At 39.8% G+C, this 18,957-nt stretch overlaps 1 protein-coding gene across 2 annotated transcripts in view; it reads right to left on the bottom strand.

Moving 5' to 3' along the window:
* The window catches only part of cyfip1 (cytoplasmic FMR1 interacting protein 1), a 38,939-nt gene extending 26,339 nt beyond the window's left edge, over positions 1 to 12,600 (bottom strand). Inside the window, exons 1-2 of one of the 2 annotated variants that reach the window (XM_085399389.1) lie at positions 12,407 to 12,600; positions 191 to 311 (exon numbers count right to left, since the gene is read on the bottom strand). In XM_085399389.1, the coding sequence (XP_085255515.1) occupies positions 191 to 307 (117 nt within the window). In that variant the 5' untranslated portion in view covers positions 308 to 311; positions 12,407 to 12,600. The remainder of the gene's footprint in view (positions 1 to 190; positions 312 to 12,406) is intronic. The other variant, XM_085399390.1, reaches the window with a different exon arrangement.
* Positions 12,601 to 18,957: the final 6,357 nt, after the last annotated feature.

Below are 18,957 nucleotides of genomic sequence, written 5' to 3'. Positions count from 1 at the left end.
CTTGCTGGTTCTCACAGCAGTTAAATGTACTTCACTGAGGAATCAGTGGGTTAAATGTGTCCATAAGGTATGCTCATACACTGCACATGTTTGCACTTACATGTGGGTGTATGTTTATGTTTGTAGTGACCCAGCATCATTCCTATTATTTATGTTAAGAAGTGTGCTTCAAGGTTTCCTGAGTACTGACCTGGTACATGACGGAGGAGGGGAGGGGCTCGATGCATGGCTGCTGGTCGGGGAGCGGCAGCTCCTCCAGCAGGTCCACGTTGGAGAGAGCATCCTCTAAGGTCACTGCAGTCGTCATGCTGCTGAAAAGCACAAGAAAAGAAACAAATTTACACTTTGGACATAATTAGTAAACTTAAACTGCTGCTCATTATAACATCTGTGATGATTTCAGCTGAATCAGGTCAGAATATTTTCTACCTTCGAAGAACTCCATGTGGTTCAGCCCAGTGATGTCGTATTTTAATATTTTTCTCACTTTAAAAGAAGTTCAGTTTGATTTATTCCAGGCTTAGTTTTCCCGTTATTATAATGTGGGGCAAAAGATACGATCAGAGCTGTTATTAACATTAAATGTCCCATAGGCTTCAACGCTCAACCAAGTGCAACATTAGAACAACCAAAGTAAACCCTCAGAGTAAAGAACATCTTAATCTTATACCGTTTTATGTTTTTTAACAGCCAACACTTTAGCTACACAGGAAATAAGTCAAACGTGCCATTGCCTGTTACAGTAAATACTTCTACTGTTTTATGCTGGTTGCACATATTGACACCCTCTGTAGCTCATCACACTGTTACCAACCTGCATGCAGCTGCAATGACAATAGCACTAAAACAAAAAGTAACACTGAGGCTGACGTGACTCATCAGTTTCTCAAGTCACACAAACTGTTAATAAAGTGCAACGTGACATGAGTTATTGTTTCGTAATTTAATTTACCCTGAGAGAAACATGAACAGGCACCGAGCGTAATGTCAGATGTTTGGCTGCAGATTACAAACGTTAGTCTTGCACTGGTGCAGGTAGAAACATCATCCACCAGGTCACTGGTGGCCCATGTAGGGTTCGAGGTGGAGTTTGGATTCAGTCCGTTAAGAGCTAAAAGCTGTGAGACTTTAAGTCTGGATTTTGTTTTACCCTCATGCTAAAATAGGCAAATGTTCAAACTCTAAACCAAGACAGATGTTGAGAGGCCAGAGGTCAGAGGTAAACTAACCTACTAACCCACAGTGCATTCTCTAAAGTAGCTCCGCTAACACGGCTTAAACTAAGACAGCAGAGATTTTATTTGCAGGAGGCAGCTCAGGTGCCAGGTATTAACCTGTCGGCCGGTCTGTCAGCCTGCAGGCAGCAGAATAAGGGAGGGGTGGGGGGGTTGCTAAAGTCATACTGAGGACCTCAAACACAGTGAAACGATGCAGCGGCAGACAGAGAAGCTTCACACCATGTTTAGATTCCCCTTTATGCAACAGCCTCAGACTGTCCGGACACTTCCTGTCCAAAGCCTCAGCCAATGAGGTCACTGCTGAATCATAACCTCAGCACCGCTGAAAACAACAATCTCACTGGGCTACTGGGCTATTACGTTCAACTTCAGTCACTGTCTCGGCTACAATGACAAACGTGTCTAATGTGAAAACGAAATAATGGAGATGAAAGTCAGACTGTTTTACCACATTCAGTTTTACAATGATTCTCTCGTTCGGCCTTTCAGCGCAACATTTCCTTTTTCCTCTCCACAAAAGTCCATCGTCATTCTGTCCAGTTTATGCAGTTGAATCATAGTTCAAAGTTTAAGTAAATAAGATTAAATAGCGACGAGTTTCTCCTTTTTTAAAGTTTAATGAATCTACTATTAGTACTGACCAAAATTCATTTCTTTGGCGATGAGCAGCCCACCCAATCTGACAGCAGCTTTTTTATTTACCTGCTAATCTTGGCACAATTTTCCTGCCTCAGTTCCATTCAATTTTATTTATACAGTGCCAAATAATAACAACAGTTGCCTTAAGGCGCTTTATGTTGTAAGCTAGAACCTACAATAACACAATCATATGACCCCCTATGAGCAAGCACTTTGGCGAAAGTGGGAAAGAAAAACTCCCTTTTAACAGGAAGAAACCTCCTCACCCATCTGACCACAGGACTGTGTTTCATGAGCGCAATAGTGTGCCACATGTCCCAGTTATTTTTTTTAAATACATCATCAATGACTGCACTGGCTGCTCATTTCTTTAAAGATATTTTTTTATTGTTTGACCGTTTGCTTTCTGACAAACTCTGGTTCGTCAGAGCCCGTTTCCTTTTTAAAACTTTTACAGACGTATTTAGTGTCTAATTTAGTGCTTTCTGAGAAATGTTTTTGATTTTTTATACTTTGAGCTTATTTCTGTGTTGTTCCCAAAACCTTCAAGTGTATAATTATATTTCATTTATTCTGCTGATGCCTCTCGAGTTTTGCGTGTCACTTTAATCGATTCTATAATTTGAATTCATTCTATAATTTATTTTTGAAAGATTTTAGGCTTATTTTAATTCTATTATTGTGTATTTAGTGTTTTTGTGATGCATCCTGATGCTGCATGTGGTCAACAGATTTAGTTTAAAAGTGGACAGATGAGCTGTATTAGGAGTAGAGCTGGGCGATAGAACGATAACGATATGTATCGCGATAACTTTTACTCGATAGAGAAATTAAGCTATCGCGATAGACCTCGTCGCTCTTGTCCTCTTAAAAAAAAAAAAAAAAAAAAAAAGGATCAGCCAATCCAAATTAAGTAGCGCAGAGCCGAACCAATCACAGCCGCAGCGTCACGTCGCGTGACTTGTTACGTACAGCACAAGTGCAAAGCCGCACGTGTGTTTGTTTGGGAAGCAGCCAGCGGGTAATGGAGGAAATGAGTGTGCCGACTAGAAAAATCAACCGAGCGTGACCGAAGAGAAAACAGATAATGGTTCCAACGCCGGAGAGATTGTCGAACGGAAGAGCCATAGAAGTTCCGTAGTGTGAAGGTATTTCGGCTATTTCAAGTCTGACAAAAAACAGAGTAGGGTGCACTGTAAATTGTGCCGAAAGCAAGTCTGGAAATACAATGAACTGGTGCATGCGTCACACTGTGCGCCACGTTATTGTTTCGGTGAAATGAATTTCTACAATACTGTTAATTCTACTCTCTGCAGTGTTTAAATGCTTACATATACACACAGTTACTGTCCCTCCACACATACGACTCGGTTCTGCTTCTATGCCGCAGCTTTGTTTACTTTTTCCCACCGAGGCTTCTAGACTTCTGATTGGCCAACATTTCTGCACGGTTAGGAATCTAGCGCCACCTGCTGCTTTGGCATGTTCATAGCAGCGTTTTCCTTCATTTCTGCCTTTATGTGTGGACGGGATTATTTTTTAAAACGAAAACTGAAAATCTCCGTTTTCAAAAATACCCGTGTACGTGTGGACGTAGCCTCAGTCTCTGACTGGAAGCGCTAATTCGTCATTCGGCTTTTGTCAGGCTAAAGTAACTGTTAAAACTGTTTGAAAAGCTAAGCTATACAACAAGGAGAGATTGAGAATTTCCTTTTAGTTCTCAGTTTATTTGATATTGACAAAAGTTAGTCAGTTTTGTCTGTTATTCTGTAAAACAAACTAAGATTTATTTTTAGAATTAATATTTTGTTTCTAAGTGGAATTGACAATTTAGTCTGTTTCGTTTGTTCTATTTTGAAACTTAAACACTTTAGCGGCTGCCTTTTGTGTAGTTTGCAATATTTGCCTTTATTTATCTGAAAAAGTCTCATGTTCCTTAAGTACATCTACCCTGTTGAACTTATTATGGGAAATAAATATTTAAATAAAAACAAGCTGCTGATTATTTCACATTTTACTTGTGAGCAACGGCACATTTAAATCTTACAAATATAGTTATTTGGCTTATATCGTGATAGATATCGTTATCGCCTGAAATGAAAAAAACATATCGTGATATGAAAAAATCTCATATTGCCCAGCTCTAATTAGGAGGTGTTTGGTATGCTCTGCTTTGCTTTGCATTCTCACTGCTGCTGACTGTCTAACGTCACTGATACCCAACAATCAAAAGACCTTTTGCAATCAGAACTGACAGCGAGTCCAACAATTCACACCAACTGACCACCAAAACAAAAGCTCAGCGGTCACAGCGTGTGCGGGATCACCGAAGGGGTCACCGAGCTGCTGATCAGCAGATGGAAACATACAGTGGGGAAAAAAAATACGCAACTAAATAGATTTTTAAAAGTCTGCATCAGCATAAAAATCAGCCGATTCTTTGTGTACGGCAACTTGACTGCGTTTCTTTGTGCCATCCAAAAGTTTACTTTCATTCGATGAATACTTTCCAGGTTACACGCCTCAGAGCATCTGCACATGAAACTTTCAGGGCTGAAAAACTAATTTAAGCTCCATTAGAAACTGCAGCCAAATTAATTTTAAACCCACTCCAAGAGTCACAATCTAAACACTAAATCTGGTTTTAGTTCCGCATGTTTTTCCCCTCTAACCACCTCAGAGTATGATGGGATGTGTTATCACCATCATCATCATCATCATTTCAAAAGGTAAACCTTCAAGCCCAACATCACAAATGTTCCATATTTTATTGATTTTAGATGTAATGACACCCCCACCCAAAACAAATCATTTAAAATTAAAGGCTGAAAGTATCATCAGGATTTATGAAATGACTGTTTGGGTGGTGATTTGGGAAATAACTGTCAGCTGGGGTGGTTCGTCTAAATCTGTAAACTGTTCTGGTGAGCTGGAGCCACGGCCCCACCCGTATGACTCATGGGATATTTGGTGGTTGATGCTAAGAAAAGAACATTTAATCATGGCTTCAGTGTTGTCATCCAACACCGAAGAACAATAGAAGCTCATTAATCTTAATACAGTCAGATACACAAAATTATAAAACAACTGTGTCAGAGTTATCATTTCCTTTGGTGTCATTTATTGAATTTGATGTTTGAAGTCTAAAGAAACAAGACATATTCACAATTTATTCAATTAAAAGGCCTCAGCAGCATATGGAAGAACCATAACAACCGTGCACCTCTTCCTCATGCTGATCACTAACTTGGTCACCATACCAATAAACGACACCAAACACGTGTCGGTAGCAGAATGAGCTGTTTAGCATTGGCACAGCCCACTTAACTCTGCTGCTCAACCCACAAATGAATTTTCAAACAACATATATTCTTAGTTTTTGTGATAAGCTTATATTCATCATCAAATGCATACCAAAGACCTGGATGGTGGAACACAAGCTAAGGCATGCACTCCATAGTGATATCTATAGAACATGTGCAGCTGCTCTTCTGATGCACATACACAAATAGTTGCTTGGCACTGTTTAGACTTCCTCACATTAATGAGACTGCATAAAAAGTTTCACAACAAAACAAAACAAAACAAAAAAAAGTGTCTCTTTGAAAACATTTCACCTCCACTTTTTAAAAAATGTTTAACTATACAATAGCTTTGCATAATTCACAGATCTCTCTCTCTCCCCCCCCCCCAAAAAAAATCCTCTTATCTCAGTGGAGCCTCAGTGAGTGAAACAAACCGTTTGAGCTCCCCTTCCTTCCCAGAACTGGACTGCCGCTAGTCTGGTTTTGGTGAGTTTGGAATCCCCGTCTTTAAACTAGCTTTATTGTGACTGGATGCCTCTGACAAATAATTTGAGTAGCAGGAAAGTGGAACTTCTGATCCTTAGATTACCACATTAAACATATCAGCTCTCTCTGACATCACAGAGATCCAAAAAGTAGAGCAAAATGTGATAAATTGGGTGCTCAGAGCAGTCAGGGATTACTGTCCAAACACTGAGCTCATCATTAGAAACTTCTGCCATGGGAAGAGGAAGAGGCAGACAGTTACAGTCTAGATGGTGACACGTTGTCTTTTCTTAAGAAATCTGAGATGACAAAATGACTGAGGTTTGTGACATTATTGCAGTTTTTATTAAAAAATAACTGCTTTCAACATAGAACAAAATATCTGTAAGGCTGACTTTTGCAATAGCCAGCAGTCAGAGTTTGAATTCATATTGACTGACAGCATTGATTTTCATTGATTGCACTGCAATCTCACAGTCATTTTTTAATATCAGAGCCAACCAACGCAAAAATGCAGTCCTGTTACTTTAGCTACACTGAGGTGGAGCACAAGAAATACATTTCTATGCAACTTGTGCTCTTATTAAATGTTTTCTTGACCTGGGAGTAAAAATAGATTTGGCTCGTTGCAAAACAGTTTTACAAAAAAACAGAAGGAAGTCAGCTGGGAATAAATGCAAAGAGCTGATGATTTATAAATTAGCCAAACAAAGATGAACTGCCAACAGTTAAGTAAGCACCATTACAGACTACAGATCAGTCATCAAAAACTGGCAAAACAGGGAAGTATAAACCACAGAGAGAGCATGTGATGCGTGGTCGACTTCAGTACGGGGGAAGAACTCCTAATTTACCCTCATGTCCACTAAAATCGAAAGTAACCAATAAAAAAGGAGATGCAAATTTCAACAAAGATCTTTTTTTTTTTAACTGAAAAACTGCTGCAGAGGGAAAAAAGATGTAAGCACAAAGAACAACTGCTGCTGAGTCTGCTGATCAGCTTTAACTCAGGAGGGAAACCATGTCCTGTATGTAAGAAAAAAGGAACCTTGACTTCAGTGCACAGTTCCTGTTAACATGTCTAGAGTTATGTCCTCATACAAGCGTTATTTTAGCCTGTTAGTTTGTGAGCTGTTGCACACACTCCTGAAGCTGCACACCATGTGTCTGCAGGCGTAACAGCGCAATAAGAAGATTAAAACCACCATCAAGCTTGTGGCCGAGGTGCGCCAGACAGACGCAAACGCAAGCTAAACATCAGCCGAGCAATTATCATAAACGAGAAAAGAATCAAGAAAGAAACAAGAGGTACAATCTGGCAAAGTGCTGATCCCAAAGAAAACTGCCTGTATGTTTGAAGGGCAAAGAGCAACTGTAGGTGGGCTGTGCATGAAATTATAAAAATTCACCGGACTTCCTACAGCGTCACCGCAGTTTTTTCAACTCTCTAACCTCCGAGGTCACAAAGAGGGGATATCCCTAATACGATCATCTCCCTCCCACTCACCAGCTCTTTAAACCTTCTGCTTGTGAGAGGCAGCCAATCAGAATAAAGTTATCTTGGGGGAGGGGGGGCTAACGGCTCATTTTACACAGAGACTGAGATTAATGCTAAATTATCAGATAAAGGAGGATTATTTTGAGCTGTGAATCAACCAAAGCCACTCTAGGAGATGCCAACATAAAAATTTAGAGGTGGAATTAGAAGAAAAGAAAAGTGGAAGTATGTGTTTTTCCTGTAAAATGACCTTTTAATGTTATTTTCTGCAAACAGCAGCTGTGCAGCCTTCTTTTTTAAAAGAAGGAAGCATCAGTTTCTCTGACTGTATGCTTGGCACTGCTGGAGTGTAATTGTCACACGTCACATAAAAAGATAAAAACACTTTAAACAAAGAGCAGCGGATCACACTCTCAGAGGATTTTCACATCAGCACGCAGGGAGGAAGCCACATACGCTTCATATTCCTCTCAAGTGAAAAAACAAACAGATGTAAATCTAAACCCTGCACAACATCAGGCTCACATGTGTTTCCAAACATGGCAACCAGGCAACACAACACAGCTGCGTCGACTAACGCCATTCGCTGGGTGCATGAAACAGTACCAGCCTGAAGGAAGTCAGAGATGTTTTTCATGACAGAGGTGTGAAAACAGTTTTGCACTTTCTTATTTGCAGGTGACAACACAAAGCTTTTGGTTATCAGTGCAGAATCAATCTGGCAGTCGAATTAGCTGATCCATCCGTCCAAGCAGCAGGGGCGGATCTACTGTGGGGCCAGCAGATAATCGCTTGCCACCCAAAGTGCCACCCTCATTTTGCACATGACAATGTTGTTTATTACAATAAGCTAACATTAACCCTTTGAGCCTAGCTACAATTAACAATGAATATAAATGATAAAACTAAATATATTGCATACTGCCCCCCTTAAAAATGGGAAACAGCTTTGTTTCTTGTTGTCAGTAGCAACCGATCGTGCAGATTTCTGATATTTTGTGTAAACGTAAGCATGTAACAATGTAATTATTTCTAATAAAAGATGGTGAAACTTAAGTTAGACTTGTGTTTCTAACTGGTCCACCTCATGTTGTGTAGCTTTCTGGATTTTATACTTACTGGGCTACATAGTAACCTAAAAATTTGCATTTTTTAATGTAACTGGCGTGTTTAATTATTGGGGCTAAAGCCAATATAAAAGTTACAGGCTAGGTTTATATGAAACACATGTATATGTGTATTTTAACCACATATTAAAGAATCTAACATTTTCATATGTGTAACAAAAAAAAAGGGCTTTGATTTTGCCACCCCATCTGATTTCCATACCACCCTCAGAAAATTTCTCCAGATCCGCCCCTGAAAATCATCTTTGAAATATCCTCGCTGCACGACACCTACAACATCATCCCGACCCAAACACGGCGATCCTCGTGTCTGTGCAGGCTGGATCGTGTTTGTCTTCTGTATTTTATTTTCTGATTTCCTGATAACCTGCTTTTTGTTTGACTTACAGAACTTTGCAAAAATCGCGAGTTAATCTTGATTCTTGAGTAGTGTCGTTATGATAAGTTATTATGACTAAGGAAAATACTTGTTACCATTTCTATACCACAGGGTAAAAACATTAAAAGATAAATAAATTAGAAGGCCTTTCTAACCCTAACCCCCTGGCCAAATGGTACAATAATCGTCATTTTTGGGTACAAAGGTAATCGACTACAGCAATCTGTAAAACACAGTGGTGATAGCGATGTTACAGAAAAGTCCCATCACATTATGATCCACGACGGAGCATCTGGAAAGTATCTAATTTGCAACGGCTTCATCAATTATCCCAAACACACTACCCTATGCAGCGAAAGCATACCTGGATAGAAAAAACACAGGGGAACACTATCAGTCATGAATGGGCCTTCCCAGAGCTCAGACCTCAACATCACTGAAGCAGTGTGGGATCATCCTGACAGATAACAGAACAAAAGGCAGAAACATCCAAAGAAGAGCTTTGAATGTCCTTCAAGAAGCCTGGAGAACTATTCCTGAAGATCCTCACAGAGAGCTGCTCAGAGACTTAAGACTCTGCTGAAGGATAAAGACGCTCAAACCAAAACTTGACTTCCAAGCTCATTAGAATTACACAAACTACGTTTTTACCTTATATATTGTATTTACATCTATGGTTTTCACACATTTCACTGCCCCCATTTCCAGTTTTACCAGAATGAAGGTCAAGCCTCAAACTGCAAACCCTACTTACTTGTTTACTTTTACAAGCAAAAGATGGAGAGATTTTTTTCATAAAGGTGATTCTGTCTTAAGAGGGCCAACAGATTCACATCTGCAGAAGTTAACAGATATAAAACACAGAAACCTCTCAGCCGCTTCCTGCTATGTTACAGTGTGAACAGTTTGCTATAATCTATTACCTGAGGTTTATTATTTAAAGGCTTACAGGATCACAAAAATAAAATAAAATGGCAGCTTCTACCAAAACAACATTAGATGTAGTCTAACTCACACTATCTTGCCTCATCACCAGCCCTCCCTCCCGCTTGCCTTCCTTCCTTCCTTCCTTCCTTCCTTCCTTCCTTCCGCCACATCTTCCAGCACACACTGATAAGTAAAGCACTTCATAAAAAGAGTAATAACAAAGCTGTGACAAACAGGGCAGTTCTTTCTCCTTACAAATCCTAACAGCACCCCCCAATGTTTTAATATTCCCAGTAAAGCCCTTTCAATGGCTTTAGAAAGGTGCTCTGTTATACGAAGTTCATCCCACACAATACACACATATTGTGTGGGATGAACACAATCATCCAGTCATCCACCCATTCACACACACATTCACACACTGGTGATAGCAAGCTACATTGTAGCCACAGCCACCCTGGGGCGCACTGACAGAGGCAAGGCTGCCAGACTCTGGCAGAGACACAGACCTCTGACCACCACCAGTAGGCAACGGGTGAAGTGTCTTGCCCAAGGACACAACGACCGAGACTGTCCAAGCCAGGGCTCGAACCGGCAACCTTCCGATTACAAGGCGAACTCCCAACTCTTGAGCCACGATCGCCCCCACGATCTGGCTCTCTTGCACAGCATGTCTTTTATCCTGTCTTCCTTCTCTCACCTCAACCGGTCGCAGCAGATGGCCGCCCCTCCCCGAGTCTGGTTCTACCGAAGGTTTCTTCCTTTTAAAAGGGAGTTTTTCCTTCCCACTGTCGCCAAAGTGCTTGCTCATATGGCGTCATTTGATCGTTGGGTTTTTTTCTGTGTTTTATTATAGGGTCTACCTTACAATATAATAAGTGCCTTGAGGCAACTGTTGTTGTGATTTGGCGCTGTATAAGTGAAATTGAATTGAAATAGATCTGAAAATTACTGTACGATTATATGAACTTTCTATAGAAAGTATTTAAATATAGATATAATTTCTATATAATAACCGATGTCCTGTAACCGATGCCCTGTTAGAATGCCAGGGTTTTGTGATGTAAAACAATGACAACAAGATACATCACTTCAGGACCTTTTCCACCATTAATGTGACCTTTAACCTGTACAATTCAACTAAAAAAAAAAAAAAAAGGAGTGAGAAACTTCAATAATAACCTAACGGCATAAATACGAGGATCCTTAAACAGGAACTGTGTTGGGCAACTGATTTTATTGCAGAATTCAGCGCATTTTCTTCAGGTCCCTCCACAGAAGAGCATGACACTGCCTCCCCCGTGCTTCACCATAGGTATGCTGTTCTGTGGTCATGTGCAGTGTTGCTTTTGAACCAAACAAACCATCTGGAATCATATTTTCATCAGTTTTTAGTTGTTGGTGAAGTCACTGTTGTGTCATGTTTTTTTCAGGTATTGATGACCATCTGAGAGCAGCAAAAAATTGATTTTAAATCAGAGTCAATCTCCTCTGACTATTTGGCATTAATCTGAATGTGCTTGGTTAATTATCCCCACCCATATCCACATTTATAGGTGGGTGCACACACTTATGCAAACATATTATTTTAGTTTTTCTACTTTTATCTCCACCCCCAAAAAAGGTTTCAGTTTGTTTTTCTGTTGAATTGTGTAGGTTAATGATCACATGTAGGGTTCTGAAGTGATTCATCTGGTGTCATCCTCTATGATGCGGTTTTTATATCTACTTTATCTCAGGCATGGTGCAAACGAGCGCTTTGTTTTTGCTTATTGGTTGCTTCTTTTGAATAAAATAGAAGCTCAAACAGGAAGGAGGGCCTGACACTGCAGAGTATTAAAATATGTAATATAGTTTATAGCTTAGAATGATTTTTTAGCAAGTATTTATATTTTATGCTGTCTTATAGAAATAAATATCAAGTTAACAAAATAATTTTGTTTATTTTGTTGTCTGATAAAAAATTCAACAAAATTAGAAATTTGAGTAAAGTTGAACTCACTGTCTCTGCAGAATGTAAACTGTACATCAACTGTAGATCAAACTCCAGCATCAGTTTGAGCAACCGAGACATCATTTCTCTTTCAACACATGAACACAGCAGTGAGTGTCAGCACAGTTGGGGGGTATATTCTGGAACTTTCAACTTTAGTCTCCAAACGCCGAATAAACCAAAATACCTAACTAAAACGCGTTCAAAGGATGACTGAGTTGATTTACTGGACCGTGAATGCAGCATCAGGACACAGGGGAATACAGATAGTTCTTGAACACACCTCTCCTGACTGTAATTCCCAAAGGAAAAAACAGAAGAAGAAAAAGTCGAGAAAAACCCCAAATGTTAAGCCTCACGTTTTAAACTCGGCGGTTTTTAGTTTGAAAGTGAAAAACTTTGACCGTTTTAAATCTCTGACCCCGGCTCTCACTCCCGGTGCCTCTCTCTGAAGTCCAGGTGTTACTTTTATCAAGTAAAATCAACTCGTCGGTAATGAAACGCGATGACAGTGTGTGATTAAAGCGGTTCTTTGGTGTGAGGCTGTCCTGCCTCCAACAGGACTCTGCGGTAAAAATGGCTCTTCGTGCCGTGGCCTGAGATTAGTCACAGCTCGGGCCTCGAGCAGGAAAACGGCTCTGCGACAAGCTGTTCACCTCCTTAGAGCTGATTATCTTTAGATCCGAGCCTGTTTTTACCGCATGGAGCCCCAACAAGGAGGAAACTGCCGAACCGAAGCGGCACAACTTTTTCTTTTTCCAGCCGTGGGCGAGTTAGCTGGAAACCAACTCTGCGATCAATCGTTTCTACTCACCCGGAGTTGTTGGTTTGCAGGGAAAACTTGTGCCTTTATAACCCGACTACAGCGCCATAAAGCTGGGAAGTTATCCCTCTCGCGACCCTGGAAGTCCCGACTTTGGACGGCTTTAATCCAAGAATCGCGTCCTGCCCTCGGTCCGTGTTATTATCATGGGCGGGGGACAGAAGCAGAGCTGGGAGTTCCTGTCCCTGAAACAGGGAAACTCAACAGGAAACTGAAAGAGCTGCCGTGCTGGACTCCTCCGCTAGGGCCGAAACTCCGAGGATAAAAGGTGCAGTCGGAGGAATGTGCCGTAGAAGTCTGTCAAAGTATGGAGGGCGGTTAGTGCCACAAGACACAGCCAACAAGAATCTGCTCGAAGTATGGTGGGTGGTTAGTACCCCAAGGCGGAGTCGATATCAATCTGTCAAAAGTAGATGGAAAAAGTGTTTGTGTAAATGGGCGAATAATACACGTTGAATAAAATGCTTTGAGTGCTCAGGCAGAGTAGAAAAGCGCAGCATAAGGACTTTTTCCGTTTATGGAGAGTAGTTATTACCACAAGATACAAACAAGAAGAACCTGCCCAAAGTACGGAGAACAGTTAGTTCCAACAGAACGAAGCCCGTGGAATGCTGTAAGAGCCTGCTCCATGTATGGGGGTTAGTTGGTGCCACAAAATAAAGCCAACAAGAACCTTCCCCAGTAGGAAGTTTTTGTGACTTTTTACGGAATCAAACTCAAAGTAATGTAAGTACTTCCAAGCTTTAGCTCTTCTGGACTCCATTTTATTATTATTCTGCAAATGGACACAATTGAAGTAGAATAAAATAAAATAAGCATAGGAGTTTGGCTGTGTATAGAGAGCGACTAGTGCCAAAAAATTATCACATTGTGGTAATATACCAAAAGAGCCTTGTGAAGAATGGAAACCAATTAAAAAGGTGGAGCTTCAGAAATAAACTAGAATGCTCTGAACTCTTTAATGAACTTACCAAGAAGGTGAAGACTGACAGAGTGAGCCAATCCTGAGCATGACTTTCTTCAAAGCAGAAGGAGATCATGCTCCCGCTTTCTCACCCAAAGGAGGGAGCATGTTGATAAATTTGGCAGTGGTCATGTGAAACTAAAGTTTGACTGGCTCACGAACAGAATCACTAAATGTAACACAAGATCTGAATGCCTTCCAATAAAATATAATGTTCTCTCTCTCTCTCTAGGATTATATATCTGTAAAGGATTTCTGGATATCAGCCACTTCCTCTGCCTGCCGGTGGTACATACCGTGCATGGGCCTGTCCTTCCATGATGGTCCCTTAGGCTGTGCAAGGATGCCCCTGAGACAATCTAGCACATAACAGAAGGGTGCAAGATGCTAGCAGGCAGAGCATAGATTGAATGCCATAATTAAGTTGCCCTGGAAGTCCTTAGGTCAAATGGGACACCCCCCTAGCGTGGTGGAGAGTGACCGAGCTAAGATCCTGTGGGACTTCAAGTTAAAGACAGACAACCTGGTGATGGCTAACTAACATGACTAGCAGAGGAAGAGGACCATAGTGATAGATGTAGCTATACTGAGTGACAGCAATATCATGAAGAAGGAACACAAAAACCTGGAGAAGTACCAAGGGCTGAGAGAAGAACTCGAGAAGATGTAGAGGGTGAAGGTAACAGTGGTCCCTGTGGTAATCGGAGTATTCGATGCAGTGATCCCCAAGCTAGGCAAGTGGCTCCAGCAGATCCCAGGAACAACATCAAATATCTCTGTCCAGAAGAGCGCAGTCCTAGGAACGGCTAAGCAACTGGGCAAGCTACCCTCAAGCTCCCAGGAGGACCTGAACTTGAAGGATAAAGACCGCCCAGAGGGGAATTTATTTTTAATATGTGTGTGTGTGTGTGTGTGTGTCTCTGCTGGATATTGCCTCTAGCCAGTATCAATAAAGACTGTTGGCAAATAATTTCATCAAACATTCATCTTACATAATTACTTTTTCTAAGGTTCAATTCCTAGTTAACTGTGTGGCCCTAATATTTACAGTTACTCACACAGTACAGTTGTGTGTTTTGAGCTAAGAGTGGACTTTTTGCCAAGTGTGAAGGACCAAGCAGCCAAGACATAGAGGACAGGAAAAAATGTCTTCAAAATGGGTTTTCTTCATTTTAAACCTCAAAAAAAGTTCAAAAGACAAAATTCAAAAATATAATTAGCGGGCCCATAAAAGAGGTCAACTAAATATAACTCTACAAAAAGTAATGTTCAGAAACTTAAAACAAAGTGGACACAACTTAACTCATAAACTGACCTAATTACAAAGACACAAGAGGGTAGCTTTTATAGTGGTTTGGCCAAACAATTTACACACAATAGGGGGGAAACAAAAACAAACACTAATACTAACTATGCACAGAATAACGTGAGTAAACCTAAAACACCCCTGTTCCTGATAAGCACGTGGTTGGTCCTGCTGAGCAGGCATTTTGTTCTGGGATTCCTCAGCCACGCCTTTTGCCCAAACAGGAAACAGCCACTGCCCAAAACCAGGTAACTCAAAGAAAGAGAAACATAATTAATATAACAGAAAACATTTTTAGAAAAACCACACAATGCTATTATGCTCATAATATCAGTGTTAGGTTTAAATAAAATGATTAATGAACTATATTAATGAAGAAAACTGTAAACCAAACTAATAAGTGAACAAATGGACTTGTTTTACCCATGTGTGGCTGATGCCATCACACCAGGTGAAGTGGTCTAATTTGCCAGATCTGTTTATTCACTTTTAAAATAATAATAATAATAATAATAATAATAGGGCAGCACGGTGGTTAGCACTGTTGCTGCACAGCAAGAAGGTCCTGAGTTCAATTCCAAAAATCAGGCCGGGGTCTTTCTGTGTGGAGTTTGCATGTTCTCCCCGTGTTTGCGTGGGTTCCCTCCGGGTACTCCGGTTTCCTCCCACCGTCCAAAGACATGCAGCTTGTGGAGATAGGTTAATTGGAAAAATCCAAATTGCCGTTAGGTGTGAATGTGCGAGTGAACGTGAGCGCCATTGTTTGTCTGTCCCTGTGTGTTGGCCCTGCGACAGACTGGCGACCTGTCCAGGGTGTGCCCCGCCTCTCGCCCTATGACAGTTGGGATAGGCTCCAGCGCCCCCCGCGACCCTGAAAAGGAGAAGCGGAAGCGAATGGATGGATGGATGGATAATAATAATAATAATAATTTGTCCAGTGAAATGACGTTGTTAGTGTGAATGAGATGAAAAATAGGCAAATCTATTAATCATTTGCACCGATTTTATACATCCAGCGTCTAAAGGTCTTTATTTAATAAACTAAATGCCCTCTCTTGTTGGAAATAATAGATTGAATTTGATATTGCCATGTCTCAACAGTGACATCTGCTGGCTACAGGAGCTAGTACTTCCATTGTTATTTTCTTCCTTATGTTTTCTTTAAATTTAATACCTCAGCTAATTAATTACCAGGATACATGTCGACATAAGAATTCCAATGTTCTTTTAAAAATGACAGAAGATTTATTTTAAAATGATAGTAAGGTTTGGTTAAAAATCTTTCCAGTTTTTTTTTTCACTTGTGTGTCAGAAAACTCTTCTCGGGCATCACATTATACACTAAAAATATATGAATTACAGTACACAATTATAAGTTATTGCAATTAAAATGACAGAAATTCATACCCACATACACCATGGACTTTTCTTGTCAGTTTTCTCATTATGCCCCTCAGTAATATGATGCAACACAAGACACAGTTTGGAGTTTAATGTAGATGTGACCAGAGATGGGCAGTAACGTGTTACTTGTAACGCGTTACTGTAATCTGATTACTTTTTTCAAGTAACGAGTAAAGTAAGGGATTACTATTGCAAAAACGGTAATTAGATTACCGTTACTTTCCCATAGGAACGCTGCGTTACTGCGTTACTAAAACCGTGATTTTTTGCGAGAATGTCTCACGACAGTGACGTAAGCGAGTGCGCCATTAGTGACAACAGCTGTGTGCAGATCAACAATGGATCACATATCGATTGTGGGAGAGAGTATGAGCGTGCAGCGTTTAAAGCGTGGAAGTACTGACCTTACTTTGAGTTTGATTCCATAAAAAGTGACAAAAACATTAGCGTCCGTTGTGCGTGGGAAGAAAACTTCTTTTTACAGCGAAAAAAACCCCTAAACTTCCGAGCAAGCACCGAGTGCGCCATGACGTAATGGGAAATTCACAGAGAAACTCACGGATTCTTCAACTGACCGCGGCACACCTGCACCAGGGTAAACCTCCGCCTACCGCAGTCCTGCTTTACAGGTAAAAATAGAGCAACAGGACCGCTGAGTCTTTGACTTTATTTATTTTCTGCTGTGTTTTACTTGCATCTATTTGAAAGACTGAGTGTAAACACAAAAAATATTTTATTTTATGTGCTGGAATGTGCAGAAAATAGGTTTAAATGTTAAACTAATTTATTCAAGTCAGAGAATGTTGCATATAATTACATTTTTGCTTGATGCATAAAGTTAAAAGATTAAAACTGATAAAACAAGTTTTAAAAAGGGACCTTTCCATTTGATTACATTTTGTATGATGGATTATGCAGAAAAAGTAGAATTGGGCTGAAAGATCTATCGCTTTATCACCTCTTCAGGTTGTAAATCGTGTTTTTAAAAAGTAACTAAGTAACTAAGTAATTAATTAGTTTTGAAAATAAGTAATCAGTAAAGTAACAGGATTACTTTTTTGGGGAAGTAATCAGTAACTAATTACTGATTACTTTTTTCAAGTAACTTGACCAACACTGGATGTGACAGGTCTGTCATTTCTTCACATGTTAAAAATACTTGCTCATCTGTTTTTTTCTTAGACTTTCAAATGAAGGTTGTAATGAAGCTTGATAAGATAACTGAAAACCAAGAAGAAATCTTCCAGAAACATTCCCAGCAGAAAATATTGATGAACCGTGTTCATCACTTAAACAGCTCTAAGCTGGAGGATGTATCAAAGAGAAGAATGGTGGATTACATTATTGGGCTCAAATAATCAAATATGTATTGTTTTCCTTGCATTTTCCTTGTGTATCATTTATATGACGGACACACTAAATTATCCTTTAAATGTTTTTTTAGTTTCTGTTTTTGAGTTGCATTATTTTTTTTCTTTTCATTATTAAAACCACTATAAATTAGTCTTTATATGAAAAAATATAATATCATAATAAAAAATTATAATATATAAATTTTTTTAGTAAGATTTACTTTTTCTCATTTTCCTTTTCCCAGTGAGAACACCACAGTATTATATTATTATATGTTATACAAAATATTCCAATAGCACCATCTACTGTTCAACAAAGTTTTTGTTTCTTTCAATTTTCTTCACGCTTGATGGACAAAGTATGATCATCACAGCATTTTGAGATAATGCTCATGGTAATATATGAGGTACAGAGTCTTACTAAGCTGAAGTTTAAGTTATTCCATATTAATCTACGATAGATTAAGAGACAGGATAAGAACTGCTTGAAGCAAAGAAAGGAATATGTCAGGTAACATTTTAATGTTTTCATTTAAAATGTGATCTAACTTCATAAAAATGGCATAAATTAAATTATATTTCCTCCTCACTGGGTGCTTCTGGTGGTCCTCTGATGTGTGACAAATCAGCAGTTTGGTGTTTTTTCCTTTAACAACTATGACATGAATGACTATCCAAATGTCCCAAACATCTACACAGATATATATATATCGATCTTCCTTTTTTAGATCAAAAACATTCTCGGGAAAAAGAAATTAGTTTTAACCTCCTAGGACCTGGCGTCCACATATGTGGCCATCACATTTTTGGTTGTCTAGACCAAAAATACTAAATTTTGCTCTACAAGGGCCTGATATCCACTTACGAGGACATTATACTGCCTCTGTTTTATCAAAATTTAAAACGAATGTCCTCATATGTGGCTCTCACTTTTCTTAGAAACAAAAATCAGGTAAAAAAAAAAAAAAATCTGGTGATTCTTTGTTTTTACATTCATCAGGTCCTAATCAGCTCAAATGTCAGAGAAAGAGGAATTAAAAATCCATGCCATGAAAGAGTTCGGGTCTTAGGAGGTTAGCCAAACTTAATAAATGGTCACCATTAGGGGGCAGTGTTTGACAAGCTGTTTTAGCATAGTTGCCTCTGTAGTGCTTGGGCTGAGATCAGGGTGGTGCAGTGGTTAGAACCGTTTCCTCACTGAATGAAGGTTCGGGATTCAAACTTCCTGGTTGGCTGGGGATTCTGTGCAGTTTGTGTTTTCTCCAACAATTCAAAGATATGCTTGTGGTCGTAATGAAATGATGTCGATTGACACAATTAGTGTGATATTAATAAGTGATTATAAATGGGGTTTTAAAAGTGAAAGGTTTTCAGTCTCTCTGTGTTAGCCCTACAACACACTGGAAACCTTTGCCGGGTGAACCTCTCTCCCCTCCCACCCCAGCTCTTGCTTCTATTTTCCAACCCACAGCACACAGTACGTGAGATAACTGCAATACTTCACTTTTCAATTAGA

The sequence above is a fragment of the Rhamphochromis longiceps genome, linkage group LG23 (genome assembly GCF_057381845.1).
Source record: "Rhamphochromis longiceps isolate RC_006_pf linkage group LG23, R_longiceps_female_GT1.1, whole genome shotgun sequence".
Taxonomy (NCBI): Eukaryota; Metazoa; Chordata; class Actinopteri; order Cichliformes; family Cichlidae; genus Rhamphochromis; species Rhamphochromis longiceps.
This window is presented reverse-complemented; position numbering and strand designations above follow the sequence as displayed.